Source organism: Branchiostoma lanceolatum, chromosome 4 (assembly GCF_035083965.1).
Source record: "Branchiostoma lanceolatum isolate klBraLanc5 chromosome 4, klBraLanc5.hap2, whole genome shotgun sequence".
NCBI lineage: Eukaryota > Metazoa > Chordata > Leptocardii > Amphioxiformes > Branchiostomatidae > Branchiostoma > Branchiostoma lanceolatum.
In genome coordinates this window covers 14,721,827-14,739,809 of record NC_089725.1, presented here as the reverse complement: position 1 = coordinate 14,739,809, position 17,983 = coordinate 14,721,827, and the positions used below count along the sequence as shown (strand labels likewise).

General features: G+C 42.1%; 3 protein-coding genes across 4 annotated transcripts in view; 1 reads left to right on the top strand and 2 right to left on the bottom strand.

The window, feature by feature from the left end:
* The window catches only part of LOC136432802 (ribosomal protein S6 kinase alpha-5-like), a 29,013-nt gene extending 20,338 nt beyond the window's left edge, over positions 1-8,675 (bottom strand). Inside the window, exon 1 of the mRNA XM_066424307.1 lies at positions 8,504-8,675. Coding sequence (XP_066280404.1) covers positions 8,504-8,558 — 55 coding nt within the window. The 5' untranslated portion in view covers positions 8,559-8,675. The remainder of the gene's footprint in view (positions 1-8,503) is intronic.
* A 1,792-nt stretch (positions 8,676-10,467) lies between these two features.
* On the top strand, positions 10,468-12,685 carry LOC136432800 (uncharacterized). Its single transcript, XM_066424304.1, has 2 exons — positions 10,468-10,939; positions 11,898-12,685. Exons 1-2 carry the CDS (start codon positions 10,583-10,585, stop codon positions 12,351-12,353), a joined length of 813 nt encoding a protein of 270 aa, XP_066280401.1. The 5' UTR covers positions 10,468-10,582; the 3' UTR covers positions 12,354-12,685.
* Positions 12,686-12,804: 119 nt separating this feature from the next.
* On the bottom strand, positions 12,805-16,484 carry LOC136432801 (uncharacterized). 2 transcript variants are annotated; one of them, XM_066424306.1, is made up of 5 exons: positions 16,325-16,484; positions 15,030-15,287; positions 14,345-14,529; positions 13,722-13,907; positions 12,805-13,456 (listed from the first exon to the last, which is right to left on the bottom strand). In XM_066424306.1, the coding sequence occupies exons 2-5, from the start codon at positions 15,270-15,272 to the stop codon at positions 13,261-13,263; spliced, it is 810 nt and encodes a 269-aa protein (XP_066280403.1). In that variant the 5' UTR covers positions 15,273-15,287; positions 16,325-16,484; the 3' UTR covers positions 12,805-13,260. The 2 variants fall into 2 exon arrangements, with proteins under 2 accessions (XP_066280403.1, XP_066280402.1); XM_066424305.1 differs by having other exon boundaries at positions 15,030-15,301; positions 16,325-16,483.
* Positions 16,485-17,983: the final 1,499 nt, after the last annotated feature.

The following is a 17,983-nucleotide window of genomic DNA, read 5'->3' as shown; positions in this document are numbered from 1 at the left end:
AATAGTGGGTGCATGTGCACCCAGTGCACCCAAAATTGGAGCTGTGCACCTAATTTTTGACTGTGGGTGCACTGGTGCACCTAGTATATATTTTTGTAGCCTATAGGGTTAAGGTACTATTGTACACTAGTATACAGAATATTCTTGAAATGTAAGTATAAAAAACAGCATGATAACTTTTTGCTGTACTTCATTTAATGTATTATTTGTTTGAAATTTTAAAGTTAGCTATAGAATTACAGAAGTTCTTAAGAGAGGCAGCAGCGTTAAACTTTGTAATTATGTTCTGAAGAACATTCAACTTTATTTTATGTGGTGCACCCAAAATTCTTTCTGTGCACCCAATTTTCTTAGTTGGGTGCACCAGTGCACCTATTCCCAAAGATGAATTTCGAGCCCTGGACAGGCATGTTGACCAAAGAGATAGTGATTTGGGTAAGGTTTATTCATCGAAATGCACAATGCTATTGTTGTTGATAAATAAGATATCTTCTCTTTTAATATGTTCATATTCAGTGGGTATCTCTTTTTGGGAGGGGGGGGGGGCAGTGGATTACTTGAAAGGAATTTGTTTGTTTGGGCCAAGGAAGTTTAAAAGAGAAACCTCCCTGTTTGAGCCTGGGATAAGTACAGGTATTAAGAAGGCTATCCACTAGTGTTTTGGTGGCACATGTACAGGACACAACATTTATTTCTAGCAACACTCTTGGCTGAGCCCTACTCTACATGTACGTACTAAACTTAACGATTACAAAGATAAATGTACTGCTACAATGCGGCAACCAGTTTTTACCTCACACAAGCAAGCTGGCCTTTAGGCAAGGATAAACAGCTGTATACAATATCTTATCACATGTGTTTTATCAACTGCTTTTCCCCATGCCCTTCTGAACTTGTCTTACCCTGGACTTGGATACACAAGTACATGATGTACAACTTAGCTTAACTCAATTTTGCTTACAGCTGGTAGCGTTTACTGCACCATGGGGTAAATCTACTAGACTTTAAGATGTTTTCTTTCATCTTTGGCTGGGATATTCTTGTCTTAACTGATGCTGCTGTTGCCACTTTGTAGGAGACAAATGTCTTAATAACTGGTAATGTGGACACGTAGCTGTTGAAGACAGGCAGTGCTAGCACTGAAAGTTTACCACGTACAAAGGTAGATAGACGTCTGCATGTAGCTTGCATACATAGCAGACTATTTGATTAACGAAATGACCTGGCAACTGTTCCCTAGCCATTAAGTAGGGTGCGTAGTCTAGTTGTTTGTGACCCTGGAATAGCAACACTACTAACTGTTTCCACTGTGATCCTTAACTTCATAAAATCTACTTATCCTTCAGAGTGTTAGATTTGTCTAGTGCAGGTAGACTTTGTATGTCATCTGTACCTTAGTGCAGGCACTTGTATGCAGAGTGAACAATTTCAGGCCCTGGATTTCATACGTGCACGAGTACATGTACACACATACATGTACTAGAATACGTCCTTTCAAGTGTAACATCTTACACCTTGAGGCATATTTGTACGATGTGCTCATAGCACATTAAAAAGGTTACTAAGGTTCAAAGTTTAGGTTTTCATGACAGTCAGCATTGTGTCAGAGCTGATTAGAACAGAACTATACTTAATAATCCACTCCTGACAGTCTTGAGGGTCAAAACTAAGTAAGGAGAACTGAACTTGTTAAAGATGAACATTTTCTTCAGTTCAACGGACACAAATCAATCGTAACCCAGTCTTACACATGCAGGGCTCAAAATAATTTTGTTTCAGTTCCCCTCAATTTTGTAGATTGTCAGATCAAAGTTTTACCTAAAATTCGGAAAAAAGGATTTTCAAGATGTTGTTTCAATTTTCCATAGCTTTGTCAGTTACAGTTAATAATACATGATGTTCGTTAGAGTTATGATTTTGTAATCCTCAATTGTATTATCAGTTCTCATCTTGAAAAAGAATTAAAGGGAACTGTCTATAAATGAGTCATACTTGTTTTAGTATACTGTTAGCCTCGTATTTATTACAGGGATCTGGATCCATACTACCCATCCAGAAGCACTGCCCTTACTGTAATGTAAGATTTTGGTGCCTAAACTGGAAATATTCTCGAGAACAAAATTGATCTTTATGTTTCCATTAACTTCACTGATATTACTTTACTTTAGGTGGGTATTTCGGGCCCTAACCTGATCGTATACAATGTATATAACATATTGCCAATCCTTTTTCAACAGTCCTTTACGAGTAGCTGATTTGATATTACCTCCACGTCTGCAGGTCTAAAGGTCTGCACCTAATTGCACAGTCTAAGAGGAAAAGTGAGTTACTCACATGCATTCTTAATAACAATGTACACATATATAGCTGCTCTTCTCCACCCACGTATATGCTCGCGAGCGCCATCTGAGAACTAGTAGTAATAGGCATCTTACTACACAGAAGGCAAGCTAAATCTGTACCAATATGGTTACACCTACGCATACGCCTCACCACAAAACGTGCACACGAAGCGCTGCTTGCAACGGGCTAAGAATACGTCGCGTTTGACAGAAATTATACTGTGCCAAAATTGCTGTAGACATAAGATACTTAGGAGGAAAGAAGTACAACTATCATGCTGAATTAGCAATTGGACATCTAGGACAGTTTATGTAATGAAGTCGTGTAGAAATTTGCATAATTTGGTAATTCAGTGCTGCTGCGCAAAATAGATTTACTTTATTGGGATAGCATAAATTCATGGGTATTAAATCATGGTTACTGACATAAATGTCTATTCTCTAGACTTTGATATAAAGTACACACCCTAATATTAAATCTATAGTCCCAAGGGTTTTATACAATTAGGTATAACTATAAGGGTCGATACAGATATCATGGCTGAAAAACATGAAATAGAGTTGAATATTTTGCTTTCCTCTATATAGAGAATTGGCATTATATCACAAATTTACAATGTTATGGTAACCTTATGAAATAATAGCAATTGGCCCACCAGAATAACTGATTGCTGCAAAATGGATTTAATGATAGAGTTTATTACATAAAAGGTTGGTACAATTGGCACTAGCCCACCCCCACAGTTAATGGTTAGTCCTCTCTTTTGTAATGTAAGGGACACTTGTTGGCCACTGCAAGTCTGTAAAACCACCTGTTGGAAGGGACTGACTATTGATTTGACCACGATAAAATTTTGTTAAACGTCTAAGCTATAGTATACATAAAGAGCTTGATAAGTTGATTGTTTAATAATACCTATACCAGTATCATTAGCAAGATTTATACATTTGACAGAGCCCTGGTTGAAGACCACCCCCTATCCTAGTGCTCCATTTCTACTAGGTTCTCTACTGTTACACTTGAGTTACTACACTCGACTTACTGGGCTGCGGACTGGATTTTACAGAAAAAGAAGTACAATGTAGGTTAGGGTAAACCTAATTATGATAACTAGCCAGTCCAAGTGTGCGATGAAAAATTACAAAGTACAAACACAAAACCACTGTGACCATTTCATGATTTACAGTATTTGACAAATTTCCAGGTCTTGTAAACTTCTCTACTAGTAAACCATAAATCTGTGACAGAAATTTGAGGAAATCACCTCCAGCAAAGTACCTCCTGCTGTGGGTACGATGTATTACTTTTGAAAAATGCTGTTCTACAACCTGTCTTCATATAAAGACTGAATGAAACGTACATGTACTGTCCAATATCTAAACAAAGGTGAAGTACCCAGCTGCCACATGCAAGTTGGAACAAATTCAAAAGACACAAAATGATGAATCCTTTATCATACAATCATTTTGCTGTATCAAATTGAAATGATTCTGTGATTACAGCCACATTAGCAATTGATTCTGTGATTACAGCACAATTAGCAATCAGTGCTCATAAAAATCAAAGAAAGGTACATACAATAGCCATGATTGATTCAGAATAAGAAAATTTGATTAAGATACAGCCTTGTCAAAGTTAAGATCCTCTTTAAAATGTAGATGATTATGACACAAAACTTTCTATTCCTAGCTAAATGCATAACAACTGCCCTCCTCCCCTCTCCAAGCCTTCTACCAATATCCTTTTTACTGCAGACAGCTGGTAGTTAAACCCCACTCTAGTGTTTCCAAGCATTAGTTTTAGTAATGGTTTTTATTGAGAAAGACAAATTCTTATCACTACACAGTCGTAGCCCGAAGGCTAAATTGATGTCGACGTGATATTACACAGATTGACTGTTGGCAATAGAAAAAAGCGAACTATAGCATAGGAATATTTAAAATCAGCACAATACATAGATATATACAGACGGGTTTTAAAAACACCAATGCTAGCGACACATAGTCAAAACCTAAAGGGAGGCTTCCGAACGGTATTCAGACGAGTGACGTGTTAAGTACACGAACCATGTGCGGGACTGCGCTAGTTCTATATCGTTCTGTTCTACACTTAGGCATGTCCAGATTGTTCGCAGACCGGGTCTGACGGTGGCTAATGTTCTCTCTTGTTGGCGGTAGGAGGTGCCGATATTGCTCGGACACCATGAGAGATTTAGCAAACTTTAGAGTCAGATTCGAGCGTCTGGAGTGCAGGGATGGCAGGCCGAGGTGTGCGCAGGCTTCGGCGTAGCAGGTGTAGTCTCGTCCTAGGATGATGCGTACTGCCCTGCGCTGGATTCTTTCGATCTTGTTGTTCAGCTCTGTTGTCAGACCAGGGTGCCAGACAGGGGCTGCGTACTCTGTCACGGGTCGAATGTAGGAAGTGTACACGATAACAAGGTCATCCTTCGGAGTGTGGAAGTGCTTCAGTCTACGCAAAAGGAATAACCGCTGGCTTGCTTTGTTGTAGATGAAGTTGACATGCACATTCCATTTTAGATCCGACTGCAGGTATACTCCAAGGATCCTCATGATCTCCACTTGTTCCAGGACATTGTCATTAATCTTGAGCGCGGGAGGGGGGTGCAGAGCCCTGCTGAACTGGACATGGAGTACCTTACATTTACCAGGATGGAGGACCATACGACTTTCCTGGGACCAAGTGTTCAGGTCTGTTAAGTCTTGTTGGATGTTCGAGGGTTGTGAAGCGATTCTGGTTTCTAGCAAGTTCAGATCGTCAACGAACTTCCATCTCCTGGAAATGGCTTGTCGTGCTGCGCTGTTTATATAGGCTATAAATATTAGGGGGCCTAGAAGTGTTCCCTGTGGGAGTCCACACGTTACTGACACGCTGTCAGACAAAACTCCATGGTAACGGACAACCTGCTGTCTGTTCGCGAGGAAGTCCGATATCCATTTGGCTAGTGATGGTCGCAAGCCCAGTCCGATCAGCCGGCAGACAGCCACGGTGTGGTCCACCCGATCAAATGCCTTGCTGTAGTCGGTTGCCACCAGGGAGCTCAGGGTGCCAGGTTTGTCGGAAGCCTTGAACAAGTCGTTTGTTAGGTCTAAAAGGCAATGGGTGGTAGAACGGCCTTTAAGGCAGCCGAACTGCTGAGGGTCAATTGCAGATTTGATGTCCGAAACAGCCCACTGAGTGATAAAACTTTCGGCGACTTTCCCTAGCAAGGACGTCAGTGATATGGGACGCAATTCTTTGACCGAGGGCGGTTTCGTTTTAGGCGCAGGTATTACGACGGCGCGTTTCCACTCTTCGGGGACAATACCCTGTTGCAGGGAGGCGTTAAGGATATCTGCTAGGGGAGTGCTCAATTCACATGCAAATTCTTTGAGTAGCTTTCCCGGTATCCCATCAGGCCCTGCGGCTTTTCTGGTTTACAAAATGTAATGCACGAGGTCAATGAACTTCCAGCAGGAAGGTACATAAGGGGATACAGGTTTCTGTCTTCAGTAAATCTAGAAGCCATTTTGGTCTTCTCAGATAAGCATATGGCCATGGTATTTGGGACAGCTTTCCCTAATTTCAGCATTTGTTAAAATCATAACACAAGGGGTTATCAAGCGCATTTGCAAATTTAGGTTTGTTGGTCACCACTTAAGAGTGTCTCCTTAACCCTTTCACACCCTCTTGTTGTTCTGGTAAGAGAAATATGCAGCCTTGGCAAAAGCACTGGCATTACGTACAGTAGAGATCTTCTTGGGATTTTAAACAAACTCCATGTGGTGTCAATCTTGCCTTCTGTTTGCTTGGTATGCAGATACCAAGGCAAGGAATGCCTGATTTGGGAAAGCCTTAGACCTTGATATATTCTATGTTAAGGGGAGGGGGGCAGTTTGAATGGGAATTTAATTTTAAGTCAGCTCCATAAAATGAAGACCTAAGCTGCAATGTTTTATCATTGGCCTGGATTCAAATAAGTGTGAGAAAATCCTAACTGTTACTTTCACATATAAAGGTTATCATAGAAAGCAAAGAAATTTGGACACACAATGCAACGCTGATGTAAAAATATTTGATGTTATGTTAAACATATACATATGTATCATCAATACTCTGATATTACTTTTTTATGACCGTCACCTCTTCTTGTCTTGAACCTAATGAAACATGGTCTTTAACTTAAGGGTTGATTAGAGCATTGTCGTGATTTAATATCAATAAAGACAAACAAACAATCTAAAGAATTATAATATATTTACATATTATGTACTGTTTAAAAGTTTACACTATATATAGTATAACAGTGTATACCACACAAAAGGAATTTCTATAAAACATACACAAAACCCCTATAAAGTACCTCTTATCTCATGAAATTATATTGTAATGTTGTAACATTATCTTCAAGTAGCACACACAGGTACCAGTATAGAGCAGGCACTATGGGACATGAACCATTTCTCAAACTTCACTTTGTTCTGGCAGACTGCCATGGCCACTGGATGTGTTTGTACAGATCTGAAACAGACATATGTATCTCTGAACCCCTCAAAAACAACCTTCGAAAACACTCCGTAGGTAACAGAAATGCCGCATCGCCACTTGAAGTGACCTCCACTAACAAAATCAGGAACCCAAGGTGATTCAAGGAGTGGTTGGGAAGTTTAAAGCTTTCTCCCCCCTCCCCATCTCCAAAGAAAAGGCTGTACTTCAGTCCTGGCCTTTGATCTTTTCCTACAAAAATGGATCAAAAATGTGTGCAACGTTGATAGATAGGACAAGCCCTGGGACACAGGTGTGTAGGACTAAGAGAGTATTATACCTGAAAGGCAATTTAGCAGTAAGCCTTGTCATCCTGTATGGAAAGAATTGGAGCAGACAACCGCTCATCAATTTCGACAGTGAAACTCAATACTTATTTGTGTCAACCCAGTTAACATTCTGTAAGATGTATCTCTGATGGTAAGAGGTTCTGACTGACTGCAATTTCACTGCAAACTTCTTATCATAGGATAAATAACTCGTGATAAATGACATCAAACAAAAGATCAGACTGTTGAATGACCGAAGTAAAATATCGTTGACATGACGTATAGGAAAAAAAACCATCAGAATCCAGATGTTCTGAGAAATTCAAATGGTGCTATCTTCACACCCTAGTTCGTTTAGCAGGGCTCCCATACAACTGATTAAATAGTAGAAGAGTAGAGGGGTCCCGGTAAACTAACCAGGATGACACTCAGGCTAATGACTAACAGAAATGCCCCCCCCCCCCTCACTGTTCCTAAATCCGAATGTTCAACTTCTGTAATATCACATTATCACGTGATTGATGTGACAAGGATGTCAACTTCATTCAGGTTTATATTGTCAAAATCCCAATATGAAATTAAATTCCTGTCCGTACAAAATTGAGAAACAAATCTGTTACAAGTTTGTGAACAAAAATACATTGTAACAGTTGGAAGTGTGTCAAAACAAGACGTCAACAATCTGATATTATAGCTATTACAAATGGGTCTGGAACAACCACCCAAAAAACGTAGTCCGATTTTAGATTTCAAAGAAAGCTGGACTTTCGTCCCCTCTTTTACCTGGGGAAAACTCGCACCTGTTTCTGAAATAGTTCACAACAACAAAGAAATTTCCTCTGGGATTCTAAGTTGACACATTCACAGACAGAAAATTTGCCCGCCTTGGACATAACACCGTTAGTGGATTAACCTAGAAGAAACGTCCTTGGGTGGCTTACGGTACCTTGGAGTTGGAATATTTTTGAGAAAGGAGAAACAAACCGTGTCAAGGACATTGCGAAATCTGAAGCATCTGATCGTGAAAACAAATTAAGTTTCAACAGTTGGTTCTCCCATAGCCTGGAGGGACACGCGCTTACACACACAAACACTTGAGTTACTCTCCCCCTTCAGGGCCGTAAAGCCGCGTTGTTCCGCACTTAACACTAGCTAGGGGCGCCAAGGGCTGTTAAGGCAGCGGCTAGAATAAATTATAGACAGTATCTGTGTACGTCTGGGGCGGCGATGTACAGTTAAGGTTGCCAGACTTCGCCTGGGCTCAATTTGCTAGGCGCGCTGTGCACACTGAAAAACATCGCGCCTTGCAATGTACCGCGCCATGCAAACGAGCTGGAAATGCGTCTCACCGTGCTTGAGCTCGAGTCTGACGAACCCATCGTCGGTGAGAGCTGCCTGAGCCATGCTGTCGCGACGAGACGCGAGGAAAATACGGGAGTATGAAACCCTGCACAACACACAGCTTCTCCGGCTCAGCTCTCCTCCAGCCGTCTCAACCTGCCCACTTCCGGGTTGGATCCACCCACAATGCCGAGTACTTCCGCTTGGTGTGCTTTCAGGAAGAAGTAGTTACGAGTGCGCCAGAGGAAGTCCTTTGGCGGGGAGGACAATTTTCTTACGGAACAACACGGATATTTTGGTACTGGAAAAAACTTAACAAAGCGAACGAAGATCCTGCGACCGTCGGACACCAAGATTGGAGACAAAAGCAAGCTCAATTTGACGTCGACTAGCGTGAAGGATCGTCTCCCATATAGATTTTGTGACACTAATTTTCGCGCGCTGCCGCAAGTTGCTAATTGATTTTAACCTCCTTGATAAAAGTAATGGGCTGAACATGATGGATAATCTGGCGTGAAAAATAGGTGATGGAGTCTATTGTCAGCTGAGCAACGGCACATTACAATTCATGCAGCGCCAAGAAGAATATCCAATGCAACTTATCATGTATAAATGGCAACCGAGTAACGTTGCTGGTGTCATCGTGAGTATTAACTTAACTTAATAACATCCAGCAAGGTTATCGTTTGAAAGTGTCATCGTGAGTATTAACTTAACTTAATTACATTCAGCAAGGTTATCGCTTGAAAGTAAAATGAAAACATATGACAGATCGATCCAAATACATAAATTGTTAAAGAAAATTCACTGTTGATGCGCGTTGAAATCTTTCTATCTTCTGTTGCCGGTTGTGTATGTGCACTGTTTGCTTCTGACCTAGTGGCTGACGGCCCGGGTGGACTCCAAGTCAGAGAGACGGTCCCTGGCTGAAGGTTTTTCAAACCGGATTGTTAGCACATGTACCAGACAGTTGCGTCAACATTTTTTTTAATGGACAGTCAAAGGTGTCTGGTGCAGGTAATGGTTATGTTCTGGTAATGTTATCTGCACCAGTAACAGGCATGCAAAGAAAGTATCACTACAGCAGTGTACCGCGGCTAGTAGGTTCAATTTCATTCAAGGTCTAAATCAGCCGACTCATACTCATAGGCCCTGTTCCCACTAGGGTATAGTTAACCGATTTGGTTCCGATAACTTTACCCCAGTGGGAACAGGGCCAAAGGCTCTACCAGACTCCGTGGGTTACTGGAATTTAGAAATTGGCCATTTAGGTTGAACGATTTGCCGGCGGAGTTAGCTAGCCATGACCATTTGCAAAAAAACAGTCACTGTGAGTTGTTTACCTAGGCTAGCTCAGAGCCCCTACCAACATTCCACAGCTTTTCATACCCAATTTCTACAACGTTACATTTTATCTAACTGGACGGTGAAGACTGGTAACCGCACTGAACCTTAATCCGACACTTTTGAGCATATTACAGCGCGGAATCATAAGTTAACTGGCCAATTCAGACTGAAAAAATCAGATAAATTTTGAAAAAGAAAGGTTGCTGGCCTGACGTAAATCAAACCTTCTGGTAACGGGAATTACATTATGGGCAGTGTAGTAAAGAACAACAAAACAAGGAAGTCTTGTTCACAACGCGTATGTTCACAGTTTAAAAGTAAGAACGAAAAAGAATGAAACACGACCCAACTTGAACTTTTATATTCTCCAAAAAACATGTAGCAAAGCAATGGAAAGTCGTTCTCATTAGTTGATAGTAACCGTTTCCAATCTTGTTGATCAAAGACGCTGGAAAGGCGTCGACCCGCTGCACACATGATCTTGCATATCCTGCATCGTATGTAGTTACGCCACCTAGCAGAGCGAAAGAATGTTCTGAAATGTTTCGAACGTTTGATAGAAGCACAGAACGTCTCCAAGGACTCAATTGTTCGAAATGTCTATTTTCGAACGTCATAAAGTCAAAGTGACACGTACAATGGAAAACAAACCAACAAAGGTAACTATTGTTCAGGAACGACGTTTGTTTTTCTTCAAACAAATACTTTATACAATGTCTTGATACCAGTGGGTGGATAGAATGCTTGCAGCAAGAGGACCTTTACTTGGAGCAACGTTTGGGAACGCCCACTGGCGACTTTCATCCGTGTTGCAGACTACGATGTCAGTGCGTCGTCCACCCCACAGCTTCTATTGCAGTAAGAGTACAGAAAACTCTCGGGGAGGTAAAGTTGGGGACGATATCACATCTATTCTGGCTATATCACACAAGCCTAGAGCTCTCGTACCTTTTAAGTTTTTCAACAACAACAAATATTGGCGCGCCAGCAAAAGGTACGATCACGATGATGGGAAGAAAAATCGGACAAAGTCTCGAGATGCCCAGAGCCAGGCCATGGCAAAGGCCCAGTTGAAAGTCGTTGGAAGAGACACCAAGGTGATGTCTAGTGATTCGCTAATCTATGTCCAGTAGGCGTCTAATACATTTCAAATAACGTTACAAGAACGTCGACTAGATAATTTTGAGTTCCACATAGCAACAGGCGTGATTGTATTGCTTATCTGTCCAAGTGGTTGCCAGGCCTGGTGGTTGTATTAGAAGACGAAATGAACAAATAAGGCACACCCCTGGAGAGTCTAGCGACCGTCTCTCCCAGGAAATAATTCTGAAGCAAAAAAATGTGTATGGGAATGAAGGATATCACTTTAGCTATCAAAACAACCGAGTTTCAGTTTCTTCAACAACTCAAATTTTAGGGTAAAAAAAGATTTTACGACAAAAAAATATGGGCAAAATTTGACATTTAACGTTGAATTACACTAATGCTGTACCGTTTAGACACAAAAATGAATTTCGACGTTTAAAAAATGGATACTTACGGATTCAACACTTCAAATATTTGTTATGGTGACCACACACTCTTCATTCTCTGAAGTTATTTTTGTTCACGCAAGGCTAACGGCATCCAAGAAGCCAAATACACCTGTCCTTGGTGCTGATCTGCATCCAATTACAAAATACCACTTTCAGCTTGGCCCCTTCATATCATCAAAACATCAAAAGCATCCAGATCCCCTCTCTGTACGTAAGTCCTACAAAAGCTGACAGAAGGTGTTCTTGTTCCATGCTACATAAGGCAGAGATACAGTGGAAACTACAAACGTGTGTGAATAGCGATCAGCACCAAGGACAGATCTAGTCATACGACGCTACGGCTCATTCTCCTTGAAATGTGCCAAATGCTGTCGCCAGTCTTTAGGCCATGATATGAGCCAAATTATGGGCACCAGCATGCATTTCTTTCTCCATTTCCACACAACACACATTGTGCAACTTATTATAATTAAGAAAACAGTGGTTAACCGGTTGTAACATAAACATTCTGTCGTTTTAGGCCAAAGTGAGAGCTCTTCTCCTCATGAGTATCGCCAGTACCATGGACAGACAGAGAGACGCCTGGAGCCGCGAGGAGGAGCGCATGCTCGGCGCTCTGTACGTCCTCCTCAAAGCCACAGAAGCGCTGCTGGAACACCACCTCAAGATCATCCACGACAAAACAACACAGCCAACTCCCCGCGAACAACAGACAGTTCAGAATCTAGACAAGGAGCTCTACCGCCTCAGGAAACTCAGACACATCTTAAAGTCTTACATGCGCACGATGATCAGGTGGGAAAGAGGAGGAAAATGCGAAAGAGAAAGAGAGAAGATACTGCAGGAACTCACGCTCAGGCTGGAGGAAGAGGCAGATAAAATGGAGGGAGGAAAGATCAACAGATGGAAGAATTTTCGTGCCTTTGTGCGAAGCTTTCGAGAGATGTTTTCCATCTGGTATTCTGGGAGATCGTAGGGCTCGACAGAGACGTGAAGAAATCCGGAACAAAAAGACTTTTATTACCAGCACAGTTTATACATAGTTATATTCACGTGGAAATATTCTCCTTATAGCAGAGCTTAACCCGCGTATACCTCCTTCGGGTTAGGAGTTTCTACGACGCGGATTCAGCTCTGCTATAGGAGAATGCGTGGAAAAGGCTGTTCCAAAAACTCGGGATAATTTGTGGATAATTTTCTTTATCTTTTGTTAGCTTTCATAAGGTCCGTATATCGATCGTACATGCGCTCTTGGCACATCTGTAATGTGAATGCTTGTAAATAAACGTTTTAATGCTACTGCCATCAGCACAATGTGACTAGGTCTACTCTAAACATTCGTTAAGTTGATCTTGGCAGTGATTAGAAACATCATATTTTGTGTCTCGTTCAAGTGTTAACGTTAGAGAAGCTGAGACTTCAAACAATTGGGAAAGCAACTTTGTATTTACCGAGACATGTAATATAATTGACCAACAGAAGCTAACGTACTATAAAGCGGAAAAACATCAACATTGACTTTTGCTTTATCGGAGACGTCTCGAGCTGAGGTATTTCTGGGTATTGTAGGATACATGTCATTCAGAATGTGCATCTCTAAATGAAACTGGTGCTAAACAACATCAAACAGTGCCATCACAAGTAGTACTTGGACAAATTTAAAGGGAATCCAATATAGCCCGTAAAGCTCTAAATCTATACAAATTACGAAACAACACAGTTGGGACTTTCAGTTCCTTTTGTGACTGTTCAACACCTTTCCCACAAACACAAAATTAAGTACATTATATGTGCTGTTGCAACATGGACATATTAGCACACTAGCAGTGGTGACGCAAACATTCTTAAGAGCACATGTTGAGAACGCTTTAAAACTCTCCAAATCACATTATGTAAGTGATGAGAAGGGCTGACATGCCCAGTATTAGTACTGTAGCCAATGACGTCACCATGGAGACTCCACCGTTCAGATACTGTTGTACGTCACAGTCGCACCGACCGGTTCTCAGTCCGCTATTGGACGCGAGGGTGCCATGGTAACAACCAATGAAGTAGGGGAAGTCCGTGGTCATGTGATACCTATTGAGGAAGATGTAAGTCATTGATTGGATGTAACAGATTAATCCATTAATTGGCATGAATTCTTCATACATTGTATCAGCAGACAACGGCTCTTACTTTGTCTGAAGCTCTCGAACCGTATTAGTATAAGGCAACAAAAGGCAGTTGATGTAGAAGGAAATTAAAACATTGTTGACGTAGTGATTTGCCCGAGTTTTTAACCAACAAACATGGCGGGTGATGATTTACGCCATAGTCACATAGACAACCAATCAGTTTGTACCTGTAGGTTCCGTTAACAGTGATGCCATGACAGGGGTCGAGGTCCGCGTGCTTCAGCAGGGTACCGTTCTCCCCTCGCGGTCCGTAGATTGCATAACCGTCAAAGGAAACCCCGACGATGCCGGAAGGACCCGAGTCACTCTCGGTATTGTCCGGCAGACAGTTCGCCTCGTGGTGGTAGTGGTATCTGTGATGGGAAGAGAATACATAAAGCTTTCCTTTGATCCATTGATCAATTCACTCCATGTTATGTTATTCAGCAGAAAGCCATCAATTGAACACTTTATTTCACTTTTATTAAGAACACAACGATTTTACAATGAACACACCATAAACATCATTGTCACCATCATCCAAGTTGCAATATAACAAATTGTGGTTGAAATTTGATGTTCAACCCTGTCCTTGGTACTGAACTGTGCTCACAACATTAACGTCCACCACATTGAGTCTTCACCTGGCAATGCATGGATGTGTGTGTGTGTGTGTTTCTGTGTGTGTGTGTGTCTGTGTCTCTGTGTGTGTGTATGTATGCGCGTGTGCGTAGGATTCTAAATTCTCGTGAGTCGTGGACCTCTGTATCTACGATGCCACCAAACGATGGCTGTTATGTTGGGTACTTACGCTCCTCCTGGGGCGGGATGTCCGTCGCACCGATCCAACACTTCGTTTTCCACAGCGTCCTCACACTGTCTGTTGAAGGGGTTGAAGATGGGGACTCCATTAACGGCCATGCCGATAGGTCCTTGTGGAAGGCAGCCTGGAGAGGCCGCTGGGGTGGGCGTAACAGGGATGCGCCAAGTGTAGCTCTGTAGAGTTTGCGGGGGGGGGGGGGGGGAGATGATATTAATTAAACGGCTAGACCATAGAGAATAGGAGTGATGTTTGGTGTATGTATGTTATGGTTGGGGGGCAGGGCAGACTTGACTTATCACTCACGTCAATTTTCCGCTTAATAATGGTTGGGACCGTTATCCTGAAGGTAAAGGTAGTCCCATAGCCTTTTTAGTCCAAGACACGGTATAGCGGGGCCCATCCCTCTCCTTCCACCGCCTTTTACCTCCCCAACCGAAGTCAGGTTCCCATTTTTACACCTGGGTCGAGTAAGGAAAGTCATGTTAAGTGTGTTTATCAATGGCACAATGTCTTGCAGGGAACGCCAGGAATCGAACCCGTGACCTCTAGATTTCGCGTCCGCTAGCTTAGCCACTGGGCCATTCGACGCCACTATCGTTATCCTGAAGAAACTTGACCAGAAGTACGTGTGTTTGGAAGAACTACATGAAGTTTACCTATTCTATCTTCCTACCTGTTCCACGAGACTGTTGGGGTTGTCGCTGTTGGGGTAGTTGTCCGCGTAGTGGTCAGGGATCCCGTTGGACGTCAGCACGTACACGTCTCCGTCCTGTGTGACCGACACGGACCCCTTCTTCCCCGTGTTGCTCTCGGTGACGTCACGAGCCTGGAAGGCGGCGATCTCGTTTGCCGTCAGACCGAGCACGGTGCATGCCGGGAGGACGGATAACACAAGAACTGTGCACAAGCACAACATGGTGGTCGACAGTACCTAAAGGCAGGGATCTAGAATGAAATCATGTGTGAGAATTTATCGGCAGGTCTAAACAATGAAGCGAAAAGTGCATTTCCCGAGTACACATTCTTCAGTCTTCAGTATTATCGCAGTAATAAGTGGTATGTAACTCATGCTGCATGTTCGAACGCACAAATGTAAGAAAAAATGTAGAAAATGCAAACTTGACAACAAGACGATACATGCAGGTCGTTATGTGTACATTGTTCACAGAAAATTCGTTAACATGTCAAGGATTCCAATGGACACCTTAATTACCTTGTTGGTATGATTTCAAGACTTAACTATTCTGCAAAAGAATGAGTGGCTCGGATATTAAGTTGTTGCGGGTAGTTTCTGTATCTCTCGCCAGAAAAGGTCCTAAAAACGAACTGAAGCGTTTCAAGGCCCTGGGCTACAAAACATGTGACTTCTGTGCCAGGTACGAAATGAGTACTAACACACGGTATGTGTGTTGTAATTATTCCGGTGCCGTACCACTCTTGCGTGACTGGCACTACCTGAATGACCTATAGTCCGTTGACACCGAGGCTTATGCCAGAAAACCTGGCCGACGGGTTGATGAGCTTTTGTCACATTTCAGCTAACCACCTATTTTATGTGTGCTGAAAAAATGTGTCAACAAAAACGTTTTGGTCCGGCAACGTTACGATGTATTTTCTCCAAACATTCATTTTGGGAGATACGGACACTGACTATCATAAAGAGGCAGGACAGGACTGGCTTCTGTTGTCAACACGGAGCTATCCCGGTGCAACCCACACCACAGAACACAGTCAGTTGAACGCTAATTCAATTTCCACTCTGCGTGAGAGCAGCTATTCAAAGCGATTGAAAGAGCGATAATCAAGGCTGTTGAAAAGGTATCCAGAATATATCTTGTGAAGAATAAAACGACCAAAGACAGAAATTTCAGTTCAGCAAAGATCGAACACATTGAGTGTAGAATTATCCATGTACGTTACATGAACACGAAAGACAGACAAACGCTATGTTTATAAGTGTAGACCTACCTGAAGAATGCACGTGCCTTCTTGTCGACGACAAGGTACAGAATGGGTACTCAGGGCCAGGGGCACAACAAAGGATATACCTGTGGAAGCCTGTGCGCATGCGTCCTTAGCATGTTTTAACGCATCAGCTGTCACGCAAGGGGCAACCGGTACTTAGTACGGATGCGTCGCAATGGCAACTATAACAATATGGCGGCCGTTATGGCAACTGAACCAAGGTGTACCTGGTACAAGAAATCAGGTCACGCATGATTATTTTTAAGTCCATCAGCCTCCGTTGTGAGATACAAGAAACAAGTATAGTAGGATGATAATGTTCCAATACCGTACCGTACTATAGCTATAGGACTGTTTCATTCTGTCTTTTGCCTCTTAAGTCTCCATTTCTTTCTGCCAAATCTACACATTGTTTCCACTCTTTCATTTCATTTTTGGGCCAAATGACCTGGCATGTTACATGGGGGAGAGTGGGAAGTGTATATTTTGGGTCGCTGTGCAATTATATGAAAGCCAAATGACCTGGAAGTTGGTATGGGGGTAGATGTTGTACTAGAGATGAAAGGGGGGAATACTAGTAGTTCATTTGCACAGCCTGGCGTCTGGCACCTAGGCTATCTTACACGGAGGTGCTTCAAGAGAGTCAATGCTAGCATTTCATCTATCTTCGGGTGTGTAAGTGCGCGTGTGCAAGTGTATGTTCCTAATGCATGTGTGCCCAATGTATACGTGCCCCATGTATGTGTGCCGAATGTACATGTGCCCAATGTATATGCGCGCGCGCGTGTGTGTGTCTGTGCGTGCGTCTGTGTGACACAATGGATTAGGTGACAGATATGAGGAACGATATGGGGGGAACTGTTTGGTGGAGATTTGTGATCTCTGAATGCAGCCTTGTTTCTTTCAATAATGTAAATCTAAATCAAACAATGAGTGCTATAGTGCCACAAGTGTAACCATATCTTACAACTACCAACAACAGGCACAGACAAAAAATTGTTAAGTCAAAACATTTAATGCCTTTACCCAAAATGTTCTCTATATCTTGAACTGCGCAATATAAATTGTGCTCTAGCATACTCCTTGACTTGAACCAATGGGTGTTTGGTGGTGATTCTAGTTTCCCTTTACCAATTTAGATCAACCACGAAAAGTTTCATAGAACACCTATATCTATCTCTGTCGCATGATTTTTTTTTCTCTCTAAAAGATTACCTTTGATCATCAATTTGTCAGTGGGGAATATCAATACCGTTGTTATCAGCTTTGGAATTATTATCAAAAATACACAACGTCAAACTACTACTTTACTTTACTTTATAACTCGGTTATGTCACTATCTTAGATAAGGTCAAGGTTAAAAAAGTGATAAAATATTTTTTTAAAGATGTTACAATGTCATTTAATTTAAAAGATTCTGTTGATATATGGGTGAGTGCACACAAGCCTTCATTCCAATTGAATTGAGTTTCATATGCTGTCCTGTGCTGGTCATCCTTACATTCAAACAAATGACAGTGTTGAAGAGTGAACTATTCACTGTAAATCTAACAGGGAATGGGTATTGAAACACGGCGAGGAAAGGACCTACAAGTCACTAAGCCCCCTCTATAACATTTGCACTTGGTTTGCCCCGAGTATAGGTGACATATACACTGAACA

Excerpts from the sequence above, each read along its gene's own strand:
- LOC136432801 (XM_066424306.1), bottom strand. The coding sequence starts at position 15,272 with ATGTTGTGCTTGTGCACAGTTCTTGTGTTATCCGTCCTCCCGGCATGC. Across the intron at positions 14,530-15,029 it reads CCAACAGTCTCGTGGAACAG|AGCTACACTTGGCGCATCCC; the intron begins GTAGGAAGATAG and ends CAAACTCTACAG. Across the intron at positions 13,908-14,344 it reads CATCCCGCCCCAGGAGGAGC|ATACCACTACCACCACGAGG; the intron begins GTAAGTACCCAA and ends TTCCCATCACAG.
- LOC136432800 (XM_066424304.1), top strand. The coding sequence starts at position 10,583 with ATGCTTGCAGCAAGAGGACCTTTACTTGGAGCAACGTTTGGGAACGCC. Across the intron at positions 10,940-11,897 it reads TCGTTGGAAGAGACACCAAG|GCCAAAGTGAGAGCTCTTCT; the intron begins GTGATGTCTAGT and ends CTGTCGTTTTAG.